This window comes from Neomonachus schauinslandi, chromosome 9, assembly GCF_002201575.2.
Source record: "Neomonachus schauinslandi chromosome 9, ASM220157v2, whole genome shotgun sequence".
Classification (NCBI taxonomy): Eukaryota; Metazoa; Chordata; class Mammalia; order Carnivora; family Phocidae; genus Neomonachus; species Neomonachus schauinslandi.
In genome coordinates, this window is record NC_058411.1 from 111,974,490 (window position 1) to 111,992,544 (window position 18,055).

The 18,055-nt window shown below is 41.1% G+C and overlaps 1 protein-coding gene across 1 annotated transcript in view; it reads right to left on the reverse strand.

Moving 5' to 3' along the window:
- Positions 1-18,055, reverse strand: part of EDC3 (enhancer of mRNA decapping 3) — a 59,803-nt gene that overhangs the window by 32,282 nt on the left and 9,466 nt on the right. The window contains exons 2-3 of the mRNA XM_021693881.2: positions 8,996-9,177; positions 5,178-5,497 (exon numbers count right to left, since the gene is read on the reverse strand). Coding sequence (XP_021549556.1) covers positions 5,178-5,497; positions 8,996-9,159 — 484 coding nt within the window. The 5' untranslated portion in view covers positions 9,160-9,177. The remainder of the gene's footprint in view (positions 1-5,177; positions 5,498-8,995; positions 9,178-18,055) is intronic.

Here is an 18,055-nt window from a genome sequence, read left to right on the forward strand (position 1 = left end):
CTCGGCAGGGAGTCTGCTTCTCCCTCTGACCCTCCTCCCTCTCATGCCTTCTGTCTCTCATTCTCTCTGTCTCAAATAAATAAATAAAATCTTAAAAAAAAAAAAAAAATCTAGGGAATAGACTAACCAGCAAAAGCAGAAAAAGCATCAAGCAGGGGATGCTTCTGAGAGTGATCCCACTCTTTTACCATAATGACTTACTAAAGATCAAATAAATTACTTGTTTTGAACTTAACTACACTCTTTCAAAAGAGAGCTGGTATAATTGTTGGTAAGGGGAAAAAAATTAGAAAGAGATAGTCTTACCATAACATCCAGCAATCACACTCCTAGGTATTTACCCAACTGATCTGAAAACTTATGTCCACACAAAACCCACACACAAATGTTTACAGCAGTTTTATTCATAATCACCAAAAGATGGAAGCAACTAAGATGCCCTTCAATAGATAAATGGATAAACAAACTTTGACACATCCGTACAGTGGAATATTATTCAGCAATAAAAGGAAATGAGCTATCAAGCCACAAAAAGACATGAATGAATCTTAAACGCACATTGTTAAGTGAAAGAAGCCTGTCTCAAAAGGCTACACACTGCATGATCTTAATTATGTGATATTCTGGAAAAGGCAAAACCAGAGAGATGGTGAAAAGATCAATAGTTGCTGAGGTGGGGGAAAGATCATGGAAGAAAAAGGGGAAGGACTGAACTGGTGAAACAGGGATTCTGTACAATACTGTAATGATGGGTACAAGGCACTATATTCGTTAAAATCCACAGAGGCACTAAATTTGTTAAAACCCACAGAACTTAAGAACACAAAGAATAAGCCAATGGGGCTCCTGGGTGGCTCAATGGTTTAAGCACCTGCCTTCGGCTCAGGTCCGGCTCAGGTCCTCAGGTCATGATCCCGGAGTCTGGCTCCCTGCTCAGCAGGGAGTCTCCTTTTCCCTCTCCCTCTGCTGCTCCCTCTCCCTCTACTCCTCCCCCAGCTTGTGCACTCTCTCTCTCCCCCTCTCAAATAAATAAATAAAATCTTTAAAAAAGAATAAGCCTTAATGTATGCAAATTTTTAAAATATCATCGAGGAGGTGGGAGGATCCCAGGATGGATGGAGGCAGAAGGCAACAAAACAATCTGTTACAGGGCGCCTGGGTGGCTCAGATGGTTAAGCGTCTGCCTTCGGCTCAGGTCATGATCCCAGGGTCCTGGGATCGAGCCCCGCATCGGGCTCCCGGCTCAGCGGGGAGCCTGCTTCTCCCTCTGACCCTCTCCCCTCTCACGCTGTTTCTCTCTCGCTCGCTCTCTAAAAAATAAATAAAATCTTTAAAAAAAAAAAAAAAAAAAAAACAATCTGTTACAAATAGAGAAAGCAAGTCAATGAAGGGAGTGTGGGTCCAGGTTGGCAATTCTGATAGTGCTATACCTGTATACTAGAATGAAATCATTTAAGCCAATGGATGGCAGATGGTAGGAGACAGGTCTCTCACTGTTAGAGTGAGAAATCACACATAAAAAAAGGCGGCGGCTAGAATGATGCAATGTGGTAATGGATTTGAGTTGGAGACATCAGTATGAACTCACATTTAGCTTAATATAGTAAAGTTACACAGGAAAATAATAATAGATACGTGTATATACACTGGACAAGTATACAGATATCTATTTCCCTGCCCTGTCAGCTGAAAAGGCAACACCCAGTAGCAATGAGCACACCTAGCACCCAAATAGTGGCTTGTAATACCATTCTCCAATAAAAGAAACAGGACTCGCTGGAGACATGGTTGATTCTAGGGCTAGGGTAGGAAATAGAGAAGATAAACCTGGAACATCCTGTACTGCCAAATAGTACAGAAGTACTAGGGAAAAACCCACCCACAAGAATGGGGGAATGTCAAAGGAAAACAGGAGCTAACTGAAACAGCTACCAGTGGCCAAAGCGGAAACAATTTGAGCACTAAAATAAAGCAGTGATGGGGGCCTGGGTGGCTCAGTCGTTAAGCGTCTGCCTTCAGCTCAGGTCATGATCCCAGGGTCCTGGGATTGAGCCCCGCATCGGGCTCCCTGCTCGGCAGGAAGCCTGCTTCTCCCTCTCACACTCCCCCTGCTTGTGTTCCCTCTCTCGCTGTGTTTCTCTCTGTCAAATAAATAAATAAAATCTTTAAAATAAAGCAGTGATGAATTATAACCCAAAGTGTAAAATAAATAACTATGAATCCATACTGATAAAAAATAAATAACTGAATAAACAGGGGAGAAAAGACAAATCTCTGATGTAGAAGAATTCCAAATAATTTATGCAGATACTCTGCATATCTTTCTACTCCTTAGGTGTGGGCTGTACACAGAGACTTCCTTCCAATATGGAAGGGGTGGGGAGACCTCTACAGAGGAGAAATGTGACACACACACTCCCTCAGCCGAGATATTAAGGTCAACATCAAGTCATAAACCATGTTGATATTACATACCCTTAATATGATGTAATGAAAATAACTTATCACCGTGGTCTTCCTCCCCCAAACACATAACCACAATCTAATCATGAGAAAAACATCAAATACCAATGAAGGGATATTCTACAAAATACTTGACCAGTACTCATCAAAATAGTCTAGGTCACCAAAACCAATCAGTCTGAGAAACCATCAGAGGCAAGAGGAGACGTGACTACTAAATATAAGGTGGTGTGCTGGACAGAAGTCTTTAACAAGAACAGTAGATAAAAACTAAGGTAATCGGAATGAAATACAGACTTTAATTAATAATGTACCAACATTAGCTCATTAATAAAACAAATCTACCTTAGTAATGTAAGACACTAATAACAGGAGCAAAAAGTATGTAGAAAAAAATTGCTAATGAAGGTTGTCTCCAAGCACATGAGAAACTATAAACTGCTTGAATATTTGAACTTTAAACAAACAAGTTCATGTTTTCAGTAAAGAAAAAAGGGCTTTTTAAAGCGAGAGTAGGGGCACCTGGTGGCTCAGTTGGTTGAGCACCCAACTCTTGGCTTCTGTTGAGGTCAGGTCATGATCTCAGGGTCCGAACACTGGGCATGAAGCCTGGTTAAGATTCTCTCTCTCCCGGGCGCCTGGGTGGCTCAGTTGGTTAAGCGACTGCCTTCGGCTCAGGTCGTGATCCTGGAGTCCCGGATCGAGTCCCACGTCGGGCTCCCTGCTCGGCGGGGAGTCTGCCTCTCTCTCTGACCCTCCCCCCTCTCATGCTCTCTATCTCATTCTCTCTCTCTCAAATAAATAAATAATAAACTCTTTTTAAAAAAAAAAAAAGGGCGCCTGGGTGGCTCAGTCGTTAAGTGTCTGCCTTCGGCTCGGGTCATGATCCCAGGGTCCTGGGATCGAGTCCCACGTCGGGCTCCCTGCTCAGCAAGAAGCCTGCTTCTCCCTCTCCCATTCCCCCTGCTTGTGTTACTACTCTCGCTATCTCCCTCTCTATCAAATAAATAAATAAAATCTTTTAAAAAAATAAAAAAAGATTCTCTCTCTCCCTCTCCTTCTGTGCCCCCCTCCCCACTCCTGCACACAAGTGCATGCACAAGCTCTCTCTCTAAAATAAATAAATAAATGTTAAAAAATAAATAAAAAAGGGAGAGTAAAGCAGAGAGGGTTAAAGTAGAAATGGAAAGAATAAATTTTCTATCCAAGCATTCTACAGCTTTTCAAAGGATACAGAAGTAACAATTCAATTTCAGTCTCAGGTTTTCAATTATTGTCAATTCAGACAGTTACTTTTTTTTTTTTTAAGATTTTATTCATTTATTTGAGAGAGTGAGCCGCACACGCACAATCGGGGGGGAGGGGGAGAGGGAGAAGCAGACTCCTCGCTGAGTGGGGAGCCCAATGCGGAGCTCGATCCCAGGACTCCAGAATCATGACCTGAGCCAAACGCAGACACTTAACTGACTGAGCCACCTAGGTGCCCCAACTCAGTTACTTAAGCAATGAAGGAAAATGTCTAGAAATACATTTTTTTAATTTCCAAAATTTCAATAGCTTATTCACAAAATCAAGGCATTTTCTTTTTTTTTTTTTTTTTTTTTAAAGATTTTAATTATTTGACAGAGAGAGAGATAGCAAGAGCAGGAACACAAGCAGAGGGAGTGGGAGAGGGAGACGCAGGCTTCCTGCTGAGCAGGGAGCCCGATATGGGACTCGATCCCGGGACCCTGGGATCATGACCTGAGATGAAGGCAGACGCTTAATGACTGAGCCACCCAGGCACCCAAGGCATTTTCAAAACTTAAAAATGTTGGCCCCGGGGCACTTGAGTGGCTCAGTTGTTAAGTGTCTGCCTTCGGCTCAGGTCATGATCCCAGGGTCCTGGGACTGAGCCCCACATCGGGCTCCCTGCTCAGCCAGAATCCTGCTTCTCCCTCTCCCATTCCCCCTGCTTGTGTTCCCTCTCTCGCTGTGTCTCTGTCAAATAAATAAATAAATAATCTTTAAAAAAAAATGTTGGCCCCTAACACAGATACCACACAGATTCTGGTGAATCTATTATAATTCACTTTGATAACATTATTCTAGTGCATATGTTAAAGAGCATACCAGATTCTAGTGAATTATCTATGGTTCCATAGTGAGTAAATGGCATTCAACAATTTGTTAGTGCCAAACAAAACTAGGCAATCAATATACCTGTGCATTTTCTCCTTGATGTGTAAGGACAGGGAATACAGCAAATTTAAAATTTAGTCTGTCAGAAACTGTCTGATCACAGAGATGTGTAGGCCAGTACCTTCCTCTCTTCTTGAGGATGGAAGCCAAATCACAAGTTATTCAAGAATCCCCTGGAACAGCCAAGTGCAGACTCACTCAAACATCATCACCTCCATCAGTTACCAGATTAAAGACAATAATGGCGTTTGTCTATGTGAACTCCAGGTAGGTAACTGACTTTTCGTGAAGGAAGTTAAGTGGAGGGAGAGGGCAGGGAGCTGGTGTGAGTCTCTAACAGCTTATTTCCTTTCCCTTAATATCCTGAGGGACTAGCCCTGCAGTAAGACGATCATGCTGTATTTTTGTGAAGCTCTGCCAGCATCCTTTTTTTACGAGGGTAATAAAGAATTTGTTTAAAGAACAGCAGTGGATAAGAGCTTATAGCCTTGAAACACAAGGTTAAGAAGAAATATCAACTTGATCCAACTTACAAGAGTTGTGCCGACGGCGGAAACTTTTGGACTGACTCAGGGACTCCGTGTGCCTGTCCACATAGCTCTTTGAGCACTGCTGCTGCTGTGGGGAAACAGCAACATCCTGACTCTTCACATCTATCCTCTTAGGGATATTCTGAGGGGCACTGCTGGAAGAGGCTGGCTTCTTCACCAGCTTGCCCATGCCATTCTGATTGATACCCATTTGGTACCCAACACCAGATGGGCCTAATTCTGTCTGATGAAGGTCTCCAAAATGTTGGTTTTCTCCAGGACCTGGTATCTCCAGAATTTTTAATTCCGTAATGTCACCTGCCCTGAAATACACAAAAGAGTCCAAGTCTCAAAACTGTAATAGTGTTACAACCAATGTTCATAGCAGCATACTTCACAATAGCCAAAAGGTGCAAACCCAAGTGTCCCCTGTAAGATGAATGGATAAACAAAATATGGTAAAGACATACAGTGAAATATTTACTCAGCCTTTAAAAGGAGGCAAATTCTGACACGTGTTACAACATGGATGAACCTTGAAGACACTACTGCTAAGTAAAATAAGCCATCACAAAAGGACAATTATTAAATGATCCCACTTATATGAGATATCTTGAATAGTCAAATTCATAGCAAAAGAAAGTAAAAAAGTGGTTATCAGGGCTAGAGGAAGGGGGACTGTAGTTCGTTTTAATGGGGTATGAAGTTTCAATGTGGGAGGATAGAAAGTTCTGGAGATGGATAGTGGTGATGGTTGCACATTATGTGAATGTACTTAATACCACTGAACTGTACACTGAAAATGGTTAAAAGGGTAAATTTTGGGGCGCCCGGGTGGTTTAGTCGTTAAGCATCTGCCTTCGGCTCAGGTCATGATCCCAGGGTAAATTTTGGGGCGCCTGGGTGGTTCCGTCGTTAAGCATCTGCCTTCGGCTCAGGTCATGATCCTGGGATCGAGCCCCGCATCGGGCTCCCTGCTCAGCGGGGAGCCTGCTTCTCCCCCTCCCACTCCCCTGCTTGTGTTCCCCCTCTGTCTGTCTCTCTCTCTCTCTCTGTTAAATAAATAAAATCTTTAAAAAAAAAAAAAAGATAAATTTTATGTTATGGATATCTTACCACATTAAAAATACAGGCAATGTAAAAAAAAAAAAAAACCACAAAATGTCTAACAATAATAAAAATGATGAAATTGGGATCAATAGCAACCAGCTACACTTTTGCAGAGCTGTATTTTTTTTTTCTAACTGAAGTACAGTTGACATACAAATCCAGGTATACATAGTCATCTGATATTTATATATACCACGAAATGATCACCACAATAAGTCTAGTGACCATCTGTCACCATATAAAGTTATTTTATATTAATGACTATATTCCTTATGCTGTACTTTACATCCCTATTACTTACTTATAACTGGAAATCTGTACCTCTTAATGGCAGGGCTCCATTTCATTGAAGTATCAGAGACAAAAACGAGGAAAGGTGGTAAAGTACTTAAAGACAAGGCTCAGGCACCAACAGTCAACTGACACAGCATTGGCCTTTAAAGAGACCTACTGTTAATCACAAAACTATCACCAGCATCTTAGATTTCCAGAATGCCCAATGGCTTTCTTTTTTTCATTCATTCACACACTTTGTCATTCAATAAGCGTATATACAATACTTACTATATGGTAAGCCCTGTGCTAGGAATGGAATAAATAGAGATGAAAAGCAACACATGTCCAAAAAGGAACAGTCTGGTCAGTGGAAAAGACAAGTAGACAACCAAAAGTGATAAATACTATGACAGAGGTGTGTATAGGGTACCAGAGATCCCAAAAGCAAAATATGTAAGTTACTTTGGCAGAGATGGATGAATCATTTAAGCAAAGCCTAAGTGGGGAGGGAAAGTAAGAGTTGGCCCTGCAGAGTATAGCAGGGAGAGGGGCACCACAGACCAAGGCTCAGAGATTGAGAAAATGTGGCCCACTTGAGGAACTGCCAAGTCATTGTGTTACTAACAGTAAAGATGCTTGTGGAGGGCCACCAGGAGGTAAAGCTGTGGAGGTAATCGGGGGCTAGATCATAATCACATTAGATTTTTCTGGTGGCTGTAGAGAAGGTGGAAAAACTAGAGGAAGGAACACCCGTTAGGAGACCAGGCAAGAAATAAGAGGGGATGAACAGGACAAGTGACAATGCAAAGGAAGAGGATGAACCCAAGAGACAATTTGGAATCCCTAGGGTTTGGCAACTAACTGAACATGAGGAACAAAGAGAAAGAAGGATTTACAATGATTCTAAGTTTCTAACTTGGAAAGGTGTCATTAGCCACCAATTAAGGGCAGATCTTTGGAAAAAGAAACCTGCAGGTGACATAATGAGTTCAGCTTTGAAAATCTTATAAGATATTTTCTGGGATATCCACCTGGAAATGGCCAATAGACAAAATAAGTGTCTGGAGTTCAGATAATGGGTCTTAAAGATTTGGAGTCTCATTAATGTAAGAAGTACACATGAAATGGTCTAGAGAGATTACAGACTAAGAAAAGAATCAAAAATAAAACTTGAATAAACCAATCTTAAAAAGTGAGTAGAAGAAAAGGAATGTGGTGCCGGGGGGATGTAAAGGAATGGAGGAATACATGGAAAGAAAACCCAAAGGGGTGACAGAGAAATTAAAGAGGGCACGTCAACACTTAGGGAGCATCTGAATAAAGTTAACATTAAGACACTGTCATTGAATTTGTCTATTAGGTCATTTATAACTTTGGCAAGAGCTAGTTCAACAAGATGATAAAGTTAGAAAAAAGTAACGGTGGGGGTAAGGAAGGACTAGAGAATGAGGCCACAAAGGGAATGAAAGCAGACTATTCTGCTCTGAAAAGAACTGTTGGTATAAAGAGAAGGGAAATGACAGGGCAACACCTAATGGCAAAAGCAAGCTGTGGAGGGTGTGTGGGTGTGCGGGTGTGCCTGTGTGTAGGTGGGTGTGGGTATGTAGGAGGGTGTAAACTGTGGGGGAAGGCTGGGAACGTTAGAATGCGAAGAGGAAAACAGGTATGAAGGTTGAAAATGAAGACACAAAAGAGACAGAACGGTGTCAAAGGAGACAGAAAAGGATAGTATATAAAGCATATGGGATAAGGGTAGCCTTGAACACAGAGGTTACGCCTTCTATTGAGACTTCAGAAGGGGTAAGACATTAATAATGGATACTCCTACAGAAAAGATTAAGTGAAGGTATTGTTCAGAAAGTCTTGTCTGACAGTTTTGTTGTTGTTGTTGTTGTTGCCATTTTAACCTAAAAATGGGAGATTTTGTGACAAACTGGTGAAAAGAGGGATATGAAGACAACTGAACTTGAGATCCGCAAACACTAAGAAACATACGTTCCTGTAACTAAGGACATCAGCTACTGGCAACAGTGCGCTTCTGAAGATAAATTATAATACAAATCTACAAAGAGAGACACATTTATGTGTGCGGGGGGGAGATCAACAAAGGCCTTAGATATAGGAAAACACAAATAATAAAAGCCTAAAAAAATAGATGATTCTGAATTTGACCCATTTAAATAAGAATATTGAGTGCTTGACAAAGATAAGAAAAAGGTTCCACAAACCCTAGCTCATTAGCTGAAAGCTAATTAGGACACAAAGTCTATACTGAAACAGCAGCTAGACTATAAGCGTTAAGACTGCAAAAATCTCACCCCTGACAAGACACTCCTCAAAAGCAGCCCTATGTAAGAGAATATTGGCAACTGGACCTAGATTCAAGCTCCACAAACCACCAGACTAGACTTGAAGAAATCAGTCAGGACACTCACCTGAAGGTGACTTCTGGCACGAGGCACTTCACTCCATTGTGGAAAGGCCGGGTGAGAGAAATGGTCTGGCTGATCTGATCCACTGCAGACACTCTTCCCTGATAGACCCCCAAGCTATCTCCACAGTTGATGGACACAATACTGCCCAGCCAATCCGTAGCCATGTTTCTGAAGTAAGACCACTGTAGAGAGAAGGAGCCATGCAAATCTTGAGAAACAGACAAACCTTTAATTAAATTCAGCATATATTATGTCAGGCTCTGAACCAGGTGTTGCTTAATAATACACATTCTGGGAGCGCCTGGGTGGCTCAGTCCATTAAGCATCTGACTCCTGATTTCGGCTCAGGTCATGATCTCGGGGTTGTGGAACAGAACCCCAGGTCATGAGATAGGGCCCTGAACTCAGTGGGGAGTCTGCTTGGGATTCTTTCTCTCCTCCCTCTATCCCTCCCTGCCTGCCCCCCTCCCCCCAGCTCCTGTGTGCATGCACGCTCTCTAATATATTAATCTTTTTATTTTTTTTTTTAAAGATTTATTTGAGGGGCGCCAGGGTGGCTCAGTCATTAAGCGTCTGCCTTCAACTCAGGTCATGATCCCAGGGTCGTGGGATCGAGCCCCGCATGGGCTCCTTCCTCGGTGAGCCTGCTTCTCCCTCTCCCCCTGCCTGCCACTCCCCCTGCTGTGCACACGCTGTCAAATAAATAAATAAAATCTTTTAAATAAATAAATAAATAAAACTTGATGGGAATGCAAACCGATGCAGCCACTGTGGAAAACAGCACAGAGGTTCCTCCAAAAATTAAAAATAGAACTACCCTATGATCCAGTAATTGCACTACTCGGTATTTACTCAAAGAATAGATATGGTGTGTACACACACACACAATGGAATATTATTCGGCCATAAAAAAAAAAAAAGAATGAAATCATGCCATTTGCAACAACATGGATGGAGCTAGAATGTATAATGGTAAACAAAATAAACCAGTCACGGGGCACCTGGGTGGCTCAACTGGTTAAGTGTCTGCCTTCAGCTCAGGTCAAGATCCCAAAGTCCTGGTATTTAGGCCCGCATCTGGCTCCCTGCTCAGCGGGGAGTCCGCTTTTCCCTCTCCCTCTGCCCCCTCCACCCCACTGCTCTCTCTTGCTAATAAATAAATAAAATCTTAAAAAAAAGATAAGCCAGTCAGAGAAAGACAAATACCTTACGATTTGAATCATACATGCAATTTAAAAAACAAAACAACAAGGAAAGGGGGGGAAAAAAGAGATCAAATCAAAAACAGACTCTTAACTATACAGAAGAAACAGATGGTTACCAAAGAGGAGGTGGTGGGTGGGAGATGGGTGACATAGGAGAAAGGGATTAAGAGTACACTCATCTTTTTTTTTTTTTTTTTTTTAAGATTTTTGTTTATTGGGGGCGCCTGGGTGGCTCAGTTGGTTAGGCGACTGCCTTCGGCTCAGGTCATGATCCTGGAGTCCTGGGATCGAGTCCCGCATCGGGCTCCCTGCTCGACAGGGAGTCTGCTTCTCCCTCTGACCCTCCTCCCTCTCATGCTCTCTGTCTCTCATTCTCTCTGTCTCAAATAAATAAATAAAACCTTTAAAAAAAAAAAGATTTTTGTTTATTTATTTGACAGAGAGAGAGACAGCAAGAGAGGGAACACAAGCAGGGGGAGTGGGAGAGGGAGAAGCAGGCTTCCCGCGGAGCAGGGAGCCCGATGTGGGGCTCAATCCCAGGACCCCGGGATCATGACCTGAGCCGAAGGCAGACGCTTAACGACTGAGCCACCCAGGCGCCATCAGTACACTCATCTTGATGAGCACTATTTATAGAATTGGTGAATCACTATACTGTACACCTCAAACTAATATAACACTGTATGTTAACTATACTGAAATTTAAAATTTTAACTTTTTTTAGTAGGAGCATGCATATTAACGAATAACAATATCATTTAATTTTATAATTGCTTTAAAGAGCAAATAGTAAAGATAATATTTACCTAGACATCAAATCATACAAACTGTAACTTTTTTATAGCTAAATCAATTTTGACAAGGAAATGGGAGGAATCAGTCTACCCAATGTCAAGACTTATTATATAGGTATAGTAATCAAGACTACGTGGTATAGGTGGGAGGATATATAAATCAATGGAATAGAGTAGAAAACGCAGAAATAGACCCACACAAAATAGGCCCCGAACTGATTTTGATAAAGTGCAAAAGTAATTCAACAGAGGTAATACAGCTTTTACAAATGGTGCTGGAGCAAATGGATATCCATCAGTAAAAAATAAACCTTGACCTAAGTCTCTTAATTTACACATTTACTAAAAATGACTATAGACTTAATGTAGTATGTCAAACCATAAAACTTTTAGGGAAAACATAAGAGAAACCTTCAAGATCTAGGGTGAGGCAAAAGGTTCTTAAGATACCAAAAGCAGGGGCGCCTGGGTGGCTCAGTCGTTGAGCGTCTGCCTTCAGCTCGGGTCACGATCCTGGGGTCCTGGGATCGAGCCCCGCATCGGGCTCCCTGCTCGGCGGGAAGCCTGCTTCTCCCTCTCCCACTCCCCTTGCTTGTGTTCCCTCTCTCACTATGTCTCTCTCTGTCAAATAAATAAATAAAATCTTTAAAAACAAAAAAAAAAGATACCAAAAGCATAATCTATAAAAACACAAACTGATACACTGGAGTACTTATAAACTAAAAACTTTCTTTCTGTAAAAGACCCTGTTAGGAGGATAAAAACACAAGCTACAGGCTGCGAAAAAATATTTGCAAACCATATATCTGAATAAGACAAAGGACTAATATCTAGAATATATGAAGAACTCTCAAAACCCAGTAGTAAAAAAAATAATAATAATCCAATTAAAAAAAAAAAAGGACGAAAAACACAAAAAGACATTTCAACCTAGAAGGCATACAAACAGCAAGCAAGCAGATGAAAAGATGATCAACATCATTAACCATTAGGGAAATGCAAATTAAAACTACTGTGAGGTATCACTACACACCCACCAGAATAGCTAAAATAAAAAATACTGACAATACCAAGTCCTGGAAAGGAAGTGGAAAAACTGGATTCCTCATACATTGCTGATGAGAATGTTAAATGATACAGCCATTTTGGTAAACAATTTGGCAATCTATAAAAAAAATATAAACATGCAACTACTACATGACCCAGCAACTGCACCACTGGTCATTTATCCCAAAGAAAGGAAGACTTAAGTTCACACAAATAGCCCCAAACTAGAAACCCACATGACCTTCAATGGGTGAATGGTTAAACAAACTGTGGTACATCCATACTACAGAGCAAAAGTTAAAAAGCCAACCCCCAAAGTTACATTCTATATGATCCAATCTGTGTTAACATTCTTGAAATGACAAACTATAGATAGGGAGATGAGTGGTTTCCAGGGTTTAGGGAGGGGTGGAGGCAGGAGGGAAATGAAGATGGCTATAAAAGGGGCAACATCGGGGCGCCTGGGTGGCTCAGTCGTTAAGCGTCTGCCTTTGGCTCAGGTCATGATCCCAGGGTCCTGGGATCAAGCCCCGCATCAGGCTCCCTGCTCAGCGGGGAGTCTGCTTCTCCCTCTCCCTCTCCCCCTGCTTGTGTTCCCTCTTTCGCTGTGTCTCTCTCTGTCAAATAAATTTAAAAAATAAAATAAATAAATAAATAAAAGGGGCAACATGAGGGATTCTTGTAGTAATGGGAATTCTGTACCTTGACCACATCAATGTCAGTATCTTGGTAGTGACACTGTATTATAGATTATGAAAGTGTTATCAATGAGGAACACTGGGAAGGGTATATGGACTCTTTTTGTATTACTCCTTATAAGTGCATACGAATCTATAATTATCTCAAATAAAAAGTTTAATTTAGGGGCGCCTGGGTGGCTCAGTCGGTTAAGCGTCTGCCTTCAGTTCAGGTCATGATCTCGAGGTCCTGGGATCGAGCCCTGCATCGGGTTCCCTGCTCAGCGGAGAGCCTACTTCTCTCTCTCCCTCTGCTGCTCCCCCTGCTTGTGCTCTCTCTGTGTCAAATAAATAAATAATCTTTAAAAAAAAAATGTTTAAATTAAAAAATCAATGTCTTCTACCACGTTAACAAAATAAATGAGGAAATTGTGTGTTATCAATAAATGCAGAAAGATAGGGGCACCTGGCTGGCTCAGTCAGTAGAGCACACAACTCTGGATCTCACGGTTTTGAGTTCAAGCCCCACATTAGGTTAGAGATTACTTAAAAATAAAATCTCAAATAGATAATAGGGGCACCTGGGTGGCTAAGGTGGTTAAGGGTCTGCGTTTGGCTCAGGTCATGATCCCAGCATCCTGGGATGGAGCCCCACATCAGGCTCTCTGCTCAGTGAGGAGCCTGTTTCTCCCTCTGCACCTCACCACCCTCTTGTGCTCTCTCTCTCACTCTCTCTCTCAAATAAATAAATAAATAAAATCTTTTTTAAAAATGCAGCACAAATATTGGAAAGAACTAAAAATGTCTTCATTTGTAAGCCCTGATTGACTGTATATGTAGAAAACCCTAAGAAATGTACCAAATAAAAAAATCCTACTAGAATAAATTAATTTAGTAAGGTCACAGGATACAAACTAAACTATTCTTTTTTTTTTTAAGATTTTATTTATTTATTTTGACAGGAAGAGAGAGAGAGACCACGAGAGAGGGAACACAAGCAGGGGGAGTGGGAGAGGAAGAAGCAGACCTCCCGCCGAGCATGGGAGCCAATGTGGGGCTCGATCCCAGGACCCTGGGATCATGACCTGAGCCAAAGGCAGATGCTTAACGACTGAGTCACCCAGGCGCCCCTAAAATAAACTGTATTCTTTATAATAGCAACAAAAACTGAAAATGAAATTTTATTTTTTTTAAGATTTTATTTATTTATTTGAGAAAGAGAGATAGCAAGAGACAGCACAAGCAGGGTTAGGGGCAGAGGGAGAAGCAGACTCCGTGCTGAGCAGGGAGTCCAACATGGGACTCGAACCCAGGACCCCGACCTGAGCCGAAAGCAGACGCCCAACCAACTGAGCCACATAGGCACCCTGAAAATGAAAATTTAAAATACTATTTATAATCATATTAAAAAACATAAAGTACTTAGAAATAAACCTAATGAAAAATGTACAGAACTTCTATAATGAAAACTACAAAAGACCCGAGAAAAATTAAAAGACCTAAATAAATGAAGAGATGCACTACCTTCATAAGTCAAAGAGCTCAATGTTGTCAATTCTCCCCAAATTGATCTATGGATCAAACACAGATATCAATAAAAATCCCAGCTGAGCTGGTCTTTTTGGAGAAACTGAAAAACTGGTTTTAAAATGTATATGGAAATGCAAAATATTTAGAATAGCCAAAATAATCACAAAAATATAAAACAAGGCTAGATGTTTTATACCACCTTATTTCAAGATTTACTATAAAGCTAGAGAAATCAGTGTGGTGTTGGGGCACCTGGGTGGCTCAGTCCATTGGGCAGCCGACTGTTGGTTTTGGCTGAGGTCAGGATCGCGGGTGTCATGAGGCTGAGCCCGCGCACTCAGCACAGTCTGCTTGTCCCTCTCCCTGCCCCTGCCCCTGCCCCTCCCCCACAAATAAATAAAATCTTAAAAAAGAAAGAAATCAGTATGGTGTTGGTGCAAGGATAGACAGATCAATGGAACAGAACAGAGTCCAGAAACAGACCCACAATGACTACTTACTGATCAAGGCACCAAGATAAATCAATGAAGATATCCAAGTATTTTTTAATAAATGGTGCTAGAACTGGACATATGAGGAAAAATAACCTCCTATTCCTATCCCACATCAGATACAAAAAAATCAATTAGAAACAAACTATCTATACATAAAAGCTAAAACTAAAGCTACTAAGAAAACAAAAATTGTAGTATCTTAGTGACCTTGGGAGAGAGAGCTTTCTTAGAGAAAACACAAATAAGTACTCATCATAAAAGAAAAAAATCTGACGAATTAGATTACATCAAAATTTAAAAGTTCTACTCATCAAGGGGGCATGTGGGTGACTCAATCAGTTAAGCGTCTGACTCTTGATTTCAGCTCAGGACGTGATCTCAGGGGTTGTGAGACTGAGCCCCACATCGGGAGCCCTGCTTCAGAGTCTCTCTCTCCCTCTCCCCCCACCTCTGTCTCTCCCTCATGCCACAAAAAAGTAAATAAATAATGAAATAACCGTATTGTAGTAAAGTATTTAGGAAGGTATTCCACATAACCTAGACACGTCCCCAAATCGCTTCAATGGAGGCGATCTCCCAGACAGCCAAGCGAAGCACTTCAAGAAGCAAAAAGTTCCTGCCCTCTTCTCTTACCACCCCAAAACAAGAGGAAAAAAAAAAAAAAAAGTCAAGCAAGTCAAGGGACAACAGTCACAGTCAATATATCTGATAAAGGACTTATATCCAGAATACATAAGGAATATTAACAAATCAGCAATAAAAAGGAAACAACACATTTTTTTAAAAATGAGCAAAAGTAGTGCACCTGGGTGGCTCAGTTGGTTAAGCGACTGCCTTCGGCTCAGGTCATGATCCTGGAGTCCCTGGATCGAGTCCCACATCGGGCTCCCTGCTCGGCAGGGAGTCTGCTTCTCCCTCTGACCCTCCCCCCTCTCATGTGCTCTCTCTCATTCTCTCTCTCTCAAATAAATAAATAAAATCTTAAAAAAAAAAATGAGCAAAAGTAGTTACCTGAATGACCAATAAACATAAGAAGGGCTGCTCAACATCATTAATTACCAGGGCAATGCAAATTAAAACACAACCAGACAACTCAAATGTCTATGATGGACGAATGTCTATGATGGACGAATGGATAAAATGTGGTAAACACATACAGTGGAGTATCATTCAATCTTAAAAAGATATCTGATAGGGGTGCCTGGCTGGCTCAGTCGGTTGAGCATCTGCCTTCGGCTCAGGTCATGATCCCAGGGTCCTGGGATCGAGCCCCACATCAGGCACCCTGCTCCGCAGGAAGCCTGCTTCTCCCTCTCCCACTCCCCCTGCTTGTGTTCCCTCTCTCACTGTCTCTCTGTCAAATAAATAAATAAAATCTTAAAAAAAAAAAAAAAGATACCTGATAATGTTACAGCATAGATGAATCCTGAAGACATTATGAGAAGTGAAATAAATAAGCCAGAGATGAAAGGACAAATCATGTATGATTCCACTTGCATGAGGTTCCTAGAGTACTCAAGAGACTACTTATCACAACAGACTATTCAATCACAGAGACAGAAAGTAGAAGGTGGCTGCCACAACTGGGAGGAGCTAAATTATTGTTTGATGGGTACAGAATTTCAGTTTGGGAACCTGAAAAAGTTCTGGAGATGGATGGTGGTGATGAATGCTTAACAATGTGAGTGTACTCAATGCCACTGAACTGTACACTTAAAAATGGTAACTTTTATATGTATTTTACAACAACAAAAAATCATTAAGTTGGGGAAAACACCGTAAGATACCATTTTACACCCACTACAATGGTTTAAAATTAAAAGGGCTGATAGGTAATACCAAATGTGTGTGATGATGTGGAGCAACTGGAACCCCCTGACACTGCTGACAGTGTAAAATGATACAACTTTGGAAAAGAGTTTAGCAGTTTCTTATAATATTAAACACACACTTATGACCCAAAATTTCATCCCCAGGATTTACCCAAGAAAAATGGAAACATATTCACAAAAGAACTTGTACACAAATGTACGCAGCAGCTTTATTCACAAAAGCAGGAAAAGTGGGAACAAGGAGAAGAGATAAACAAATTATGGTATTATACAACAGAATGCTACTCAACAACAAAAAGGAACAAAAGATGCTACAACAAAACTCTATGAATAGCTAATTCTATCTCTTTCTGGTATCTGCTAAAATGTCACCACCCCAAAGAGGTCTTCCCTGGCTACCCCAATCTAATGTCACTACCCATCACTCTTCAACACCTCACCTTCTGTTATGATCTCAAAATTCATCACTATATGAATTATCTTTTCGGTTTATATCACCCCACTAAAATGTAAGCTTCATGAGGGCAAGGAACCTTGTCTTGTTCAGCCAATAGAGTGCCTACAATGAAAAAGGAACTCAAATATTTATCCAATCAATGAATGAATTACATGTAATAAATCTGACAGAAGTTAATCACTGAAAATCTAGAGTATCTATTTATATCCAAATGTCGCAGCTCTTCTTGGAAATGGTTCTAAAATCATAATACCCTTTAAGCATACTCTATGCAAAATCCTATATAAGATATGGAATCTAGGGATGCCTGGGTGGCTCAGTCACTTAAGCGTCTGCCTTCAGCTCGGGTCATGATCTCAGGGTCCTGGGATCAAGACCCATCGGGGGACTGAGCTCCCCTGCTCAGTGGGGAGCCTGCTTCTCCCTCTCCCTGCTGCTCCCCCTCCTCGTGCAGGCTCTCTCTCTCTAATAAATAAAATCTTTATATATATATATATGTATATATATACATGGAATCTAACACTGCCCTACACACGAAGGAAGTCAGGAAGTAGCACATGAATATAAACATAACATACAATATTAAGTACAAAATGAAATTATTGCTTAGCATTCTCCATGAAAAATAAAAAAACAGAATAGCATTTCAAGCTGTTTTCAAATATCAATTTCAGAAATACACCTACATAAAGGGCACCTGGGTGACTCAGTCGGTTAAGCTTCCAACTCTTGGTTTTGGCTCAGGTCATGATCTTGGGGTTGTGAGATCAAGCCCCACATGGGGCTCTGTGCTCAGTGCAGACTCAGTCTCTCTCTTGTGCTCTCTCTCCCCCCTCCTCCCCTCCTGCTCACTCGGCTCTCTCTCAAATAAATTATTTTTAAAAAAAAGAAACATACCTACATAAAATATAGAGTCTAACGAACGAAAAATAAAAAACACTCTTAAAAAAAAAAAAAAAGAGTATGACCCATCAGAAACACAAAACGTAAAGAGAAAACTCAGGTTGTTTTCCAGTGCTCTAAC